We start from the raw sequence: 7,183 nt of genomic DNA, 5'->3' as shown, positions 1-7,183 counted from the left end.
ATTACTCTGTTTGTGCCGGGGGACTGGATCTTTGGGATGAACCAGTCTTTGCCGTAATGTATTTTGGGGTTTAAAAGCCACTGGGACGTTATGTTTGGAAAATAAACGTCTCAGTTTCTCTGATACCCCCTCAGCATACGGAATGACCACTGGTCTGGGTCTGGGTTCCTCCTTTTCACCTGATGGCTGACTGGAGTCCTGTTTGGGTTTCTTCTCTGCTTTCAGGAAGGCCCAGTTAGGATATCCACATTGCTCTAGAGCCTGTTTTGTGTAGGATTTCTCCTTCTGCCTGGCTCCAGAGCTAGTGGGGACGCTGTCTGCTCTGTGATACAGAGTCCTGATGACTCCTAACTTGTGCTCCAAAGGGTGATGGGAGTCAAACTGCAAATACTGGTCTGTGTGGGTGGGTTTGCGGTAAACCTCGGTTTACCACATCAACTCTGTGGATAAATACATCAAGTTCACACGAGAAGATGTAAAAAATGTCAAGTTAGCTTTCTTGGACTGTGAGGTCTCAGTCTCTGATAGAGGACATTTGACGTTTATTTTCCAAACATAACGTCCCAGTGGCTTTTAAACCCCAAAATACATTACGGCAAAGACTGGTTCATCCCAAAGATCCAGTCCCCCGGCACAAACAGAGTAATGTTGTGTATGCTGTTCAGTGTCAGGAGGGCTGTGATCAGTCTTACATCGGGGAAACTAAACAGCCACTGGCCAAAAGGATGGACCAGCACAGAAGATCAACATCATCAGGCCAGGATTCTGCGGTCCACACTCATCTCCAGGCCAGTGGTCACTCTTTCAAGGATGAAGATGTTCACATCCTGGACAGAGAGGAATGATGGTTTGAGAGAGGAGTAAAGGAGGCCATCTTTGTGAAAAGAAATCGTCCATCATTAAACAGGGGTGGAGGCCTCCGGGTTCAATTGTCCCCCTCTTACAATGCTGTGATTGCTAGTATCACTCAGCCCTCTGTGAATAGTAAACAGCCATCAGTGTGCTGATGATCCATTGTTAGGCTGATGGTCCTTCTTGAGCATGTGATCAGCTGGTTTTGGTTGTCAGCAGCAAAACTGGTTGATCCACTCTGAGAAGGTGCTATTTAAGAGACTGAGCTGAATACAGCACCTCAGACTGAGGAAGTCTCTTGGTTGAGAGACGAAACGTTTCTAGATTTTTTTTGTTTTGTTTTGCTTTTGTTTTTTTGAATGTCCAGAGGACCAGATTGAACTTTTTTGGATGTGGTTCCTTACTGTCCAGCTTTGGGAATGAGAGTCAGCCTTACTTTCAAAGTATCAAAAGAATAAAAGTTTAATGGTAGAAAAACCTTGATGTATCCCTACACTGCAGACCAACACTTACCAACCTTAACAAGACCACATTTTGTGGTTCTAAATCTAATTAGTCACTGGAAAAATTTAGAAAAAATCTTAGTTTTTTTCAATTATATATGATTCTACTGTGTTTTGTACATATTATGGTGTCACATCATGTATTTATATGTTCATTATGGTTCTTAAAGTACATTTTTGTTAGCATTTAAATCCCTACCATCTCCAAACAGCATTAGAATTGCCAGATCCACAGCCCGTTTCCAGCCCGAGTCTTTCTGGATGGCGATACCGTAGCCGGTGGAGGCGAACACCTTGCCGCTGCCGATGGTCACCAGCTTACATCCCTCGTCTCTGCCGGCCATGTAGTTCAGCACTGCAGCATCGTAGATGAAGGCATCTAATTTTCTGTAGAGCATAAAATATATATATAAAAATAATTTATTCATACAGTTGAGACATTTGTACCAGAGCAAAATTATAGAGATGTTAAAAATGAGCTGGTTATTAACAGAGGCAACAACATTTCCTTTAGGATTTGGAGTCATTTTGGACTCTTACACTATGAAACCCCTTGTTTATAAAGTACCCTAACTGATTTATGTAAAAAGTTGATTATCTTTGGTAAGCAAACAAAAGATTAGCTAAAAGTACATACTCAAGTGGGTCTTCTAATTATTTTAACGCGTTCAAAATTGAACCTTTTTACATGTTTATGTTTACGTCAACTTATGCTCTAAACCAGGGGTGCCCACACTTTTTCATCATGTGAGCTACTTTAAAATGACCAAGTCAAAGTGAGCTACCTACAATAAGACCCCGTTTACACGAGAACAACCTCTGGAAATGTTAGTGTTTTTTCAATGTTTATTAGAGGTAATAAACAATTTTTTTTTAGCAGATTTACACCAAAATGCTGTAGTTTCCATTCATTCAACCTTTATTTATACTGGTTAATCCCATTACACATCATGTAAACAGGGCCTCAGACTGGCTGCTCTGGTCAGTCAAGTGACAAATTTCATAGTGCTCTATTTGAGGTCCCCTGCTTTTCTCCCTTTACCTGCTTCCATTGGGATCAATCCTTAGAAAGCATGGGATCTTTTTTCATTGTTACGCTGACGATAGTCAGATCTATATGCCACTTAAAAAGAAAGATGCCCCCTCAATTAGGCCACTTCTGTTGTGTCTTGAAGACATCAAAGCCTGGATGTCTTTAAACTTCTTAAATTCCAATGAAAAGAAAACAGAAGTGATGGTGTTTGGTCCTAGTGGCTCTTGTGAACCTTGCCCTGTTGATCTGGGCCCTCTGGCACCACATGTAAAGAAAACTGTTTCTAACTTGGGTTTTAAAATGGACAGTGATTTTAAATTAGATTCACAGATTGGAGCGGTGGTCAAGACCAGTTTTTATCACCTCAGACAGCTGGCTAAGGTAAAGCCTATCCTTACAAAACAACAGCTGGAAACTGTAATCCATGCCTTTGTCCTCTCGGCTGGATTACTGCAACGCTCTTTACCTTGGAGTCAGCCAGTCCTCCCTCAGACGCCTCCAGTTGGTCCAGAACGCTGCTGCTCGGCTTCTAATGAGTTCAAAAGAGGGAGCACATCACCCCCACTCTGGCTTCACTCCACTGGCTGCCTGTTCATTTTAGAGCTCATTTTAAGATTATTTAATTTGTTTTTAAAAGTTTAAATGGTCTTGCCCCATCCTACCTCTCTGAGCTGCTTCACCCATACTGTCCTGCTCGGTGCCTCAGATCAGCTGATCAGCTGCTCCTGGAGGTGCCGAGGCCTAAACGGAGGCTCAGAGGGGACAGAGCTTTTTCTGTTGCTGCTCCAAGACTGTGGAACGATCTTCCTCTTCCCATCAGACGAGTTTTAAAACTCTTTTAAAAACACATTTTTACTCCCTGGCTTTTAGCACACACTGAATTTTGCTCTGCACTGTTTTTATTATTTTTTATTGATCTTAATGTTTTAACAATTGTTTTATTTTATGTGTTTAAATTTTCTTGATTTATATGTATAGCACATTGTTGCAGCTGTGGTTGTTTTAAAGGGCCTTATAAATAAATTATTATTATTATTATTATTATTATTATTATTATAGTGAGAATGGATGATAGGCTGACATCTATTATTTCATAGCCATGCAATCTACCCATAATGCTTTGCAATTGACCGGTAGATCGCAACTGACATATTGGGCACCCCTGCTCTAAGGTAAGAGGAGTACAATATTTTTAGCATGTTCAGGAGTTTGTGAGAGAAAATAAAATAACAACAGTAAAAAAAACAAAACAACTATTACCTCCATCCCGGAAGCTTCCAGTCTAAATGTTTAAACTGGTCTGAGACAAAAAGCTAAACACAAACAAAATAAAGAGTTGAATAATTTTGTTTGTGAAGTAAAGTACAAGAAGAAGACAGCTTGTGATGCCTGGACTTCAAACCAGATGCAGTGAAATGGTTTTTAAGAAAAATCACAAATGCTAGAAATCACAATAAAACTTTTAGAAAAGAGTCTGCATGAGCCAGCAGGAAGTTTTATGTAGTTTTTGTGTGTAAATTTTAGGAAAAGCACTATTAAACGGTGGAGATCCTTTACTTTATGTATTTTAACAGTTAAATGCTCAGAAAACCAGCAGAGAAAGTGTTTTGGATACAATCAGCCCCTGTTTAACTTAATTCTACTCTTTTTTGAGTCTCTTCTATTTTAGGTTGCTCGGTTGTCATGGAGCTATCTGCTTCATGAAGTTCAGAACCTCACCTCCTCATGAAGAGCCCCCACCCACGTGCTTCACGTTGGAAACAGCGAATGGCTTCTTCTCATTGCCCACCCACAGCTGTGGCTGCTGTTTGGGTCTGATAATGACCAAACCGTGTGGCTTTGGGAGCCACTGCCTGTTTGAGGTGTTTTAGCTACATAACTCCTGGAGAAATGTGATGTTCTCCTCATAACTGACCCGGCGTCAGCTGTCAAACCGACATGACGGGTCTCCAGCTGCCATCACTGCTTTCCTCGGGGCTCTCCTGTGGCTATTCAACATCAGCGGAACATCACAGATCACAGATTGTTTGAGGACAGGGAGATGGGACAAAAAGGGATTAAAAAGTTAAAAATGTAGTCATCAAGCATTGATACTATTCTAGAAGCAAGCAAATGGCAGATGTGGACCCCCACTGGAGGCTTTTCACATTTCCCCAAACTCTCCCTCTTCCTCTGTCTCGCTCTCTTGAACATTTCGTCATATTTCTGTTGTTTTGCATCAGTTTGAGACGTTCCAGATCTTTAACACCATCTCTTTGATTTCTGCTGACATCCTTTCAACTCCCTTCTTCCTTATGTCTCCCATCTGTCCTCCCCCCTCCCCCCCACCTCTCCATCCCCTCCTCACCCAGTCTTCAGACTGTACAAGGCCTCGTCTACATTCTTCTGGTGGAAGCTGGTCATGTAGGCGTGCATGTCCCTGTAGTTGTTGCGAATGTTGCGCTCTGTGCTTCCGTTGGGCACCGTGCCAAACCGGAATGGTGGCGAGAACTCGTTGGGCTTCTGAAACTGTGGTGAAAAAAACAAAACAGGAATGCTTGTTAGGATGTAAAATATAATACACATCTAAAGGCATTAATTTCAAAAAAGGAGATGCATTTTAAAAAGCTCACATTTAAGTATTGGGATAATAGTACTATAAAATGTAATTCTTCAACATGTACTGCACACCAGATGAGGTTAGATTACATTTCTTAACTATTTGATGTGTTGAATGTCTGATAAACCTCGGATCATTTGTAGATCCAACATGGCAGCATCATGGGTCCTAAAGAATTAAGTTAGGCATTTTTAAGATTTACTTGAAACAAATTACACATCCAAATACTTTTGTGATTCTCAACAGACTGATGACGGTTTTTTGTTGATTCCATTCCTAAGCTCTTTCAGAAAGTTTGCTTTACAAGTCTGATCCATAGGACCCTTATAAAAATCACATATATATCACAGTCAAAATGTTTCTACCTTGACTAATATAATAATATATAACATTGTGCTATTACTGATTATTGTTTGCCACCAAAAAGAAAAAAGCAGAGCAAAACATTTTTTGTCCATGTGTGCATCAGTGTGTGTGTACAAGTGACCCACACCTCTCCTAACCCTCAAGACAAATGTTATTATAACTTGCAGAAAGTAATTGTTGAATGTATATCTTCTAAATAACTTTAGGAGTCAAACCAGTTCAAGATGGCTGCCACAGCTACAACACAAAAGAGCGATAAATCAGTTAATTTGACAGATAATCTGCTAAACTTTGATGTGGTGGAGGCTGAGAGTCATTCACAGTCCACACTCTGAACGTGACGTCTTGCATTATTATGAGTTTGAACATAAAGTGGCCCTGTGATGGACTTGTGACCTGTCCAGGGTGTCCCCCGCCCCTCGCACAGTAATTGCTGGACATGGACACCGGCGAACCTCGTGACCCAAAATGGAAGAAGCGGTAAAAGATAATGGATGGATGGATGGATGGATGAACATAAAGTTGTTTACAATGTTTGACCCAAGCGACTACGACTCTGTCAGTTCTGAACACAAAATTATTTTAGACTAAAACTCTGGCATAACAGGCAACATGCTGGTCGTCATAGTTTTATTTTCTTATGTTTTCAATGAGTTAATATTTTCAAACAGTTCCCATCAGGGTCTGGAGGAGCACCTAGGCCAAATAAAAAAACCTAAAAGTACTAAATGTTTGAAATCTGCCACCTACTGGAACAGTGGGCATGTAAGAAAGTTAATCTAAGAGTAACACGAGACTAATCAAATCAAATTAAAACAAGCAGGACACCGATGTCCCCTGTTGCCGAGGGACTTGAAAAGTGAATATTTATAGTTTTCAACATGAGTGTTTTTCTGGAGTGGTATTGAACAGGGAATGCAAGAAAACCTTAGCATTGTTGGTGCAAGCCACCATCTTTCAAGGTCAAGGACAAGGTCAAAGTCAAGGTTTTCTTTGTCACATGTGGAACATGAGGTGGAACGAAATTGTGTACATAGCATTCCAGTTACATCCAACAAAAGTGTATATATTGTAAATGAAAATGAGTAATAAGAGCTAAGATATGAACTAAGAAATACTCTAAACACTTAATAGTGCAAAAGCAATATGCCGAACAACACTTCTGGATAGAGTTTGCATGTTCTCATGTTTTCTCTAGGTGTGAGTGAGAGGGTGAATGGTTGTTTGTCTCCTTTGTCTCCATGTTTCCCTGTGATGGACTGGAGACCTGTCCAGGGTGTCCCCCACCTCTTGCACAGTGACTGCTGGAAATAGGCACCAGTGACCCCGCAACCCAGAAAGGAAGAAGCAGATAAAGATAATGGATGGATGGATGGATGATGGATGTTGAATGGATGTATGATGGATGCTAAATGGACTGTACTTATATATAGCACCTTTCTATCTTATCAAGATACTCAAAGCTCTTTTCAACACAATCTGTGCCTCATGTACCCATTCATACAGCACTCTACAAGATCTCTACAGAGACTAATCAGTGTTTTATCACATTCATACACTGATGGGACACACATCAGAGGTAATGAGGGGTTCAGTGTCTTGCCCAGGGACACTTCTGCTGGTGGATTTCAACCCCACCTTTTACTGCTCCTTTCACATTTTGTTCTGCTTCAGCTTCTTTCAGCTTCCTTCTGCAAATTTAAACTATTTTTCAGCTATCCAACATTTTTCAGGTCATTTGGACAGTTTCTTTTTTTGTGCTGAAACGTTTCACCTTCGGTCCGGAAGGCTTCATCAGTCAAGCAAACACACAACAAAACTGATTCTTCC

The 7,183-nt window shown here is 40.8% G+C and overlaps 1 protein-coding gene across 1 annotated transcript in view; it reads right to left on the bottom strand.

Annotated features, from left to right (window-relative positions):
- Positions 1-7,183, bottom strand: part of grin2bb (glutamate receptor, ionotropic, N-methyl D-aspartate 2B, genome duplicate b) — a 200,182-nt gene that overhangs the window by 34,598 nt on the left and 158,401 nt on the right. The window contains exons 12-13 of the mRNA XM_037698261.1: positions 4,736-4,896; positions 1,555-1,742 (exon numbers count right to left, since the gene is read on the bottom strand). Coding sequence (XP_037554189.1) covers positions 1,555-1,742; positions 4,736-4,896 — 349 coding nt within the window. The remainder of the gene's footprint in view (positions 1-1,554; positions 1,743-4,735; positions 4,897-7,183) is intronic.

This window comes from Nematolebias whitei, chromosome 3, assembly GCF_014905685.2.
Source record: "Nematolebias whitei isolate Nwh7 chromosome 3, NemWhi1, whole genome shotgun sequence".
NCBI lineage: Eukaryota > Metazoa > Chordata > Actinopteri > Cyprinodontiformes > Rivulidae > Nematolebias > Nematolebias whitei.
The sequence above is the reverse complement of the archived record's forward strand: the minus strand, read 5'-3'. Positions and strand labels throughout refer to the sequence as shown.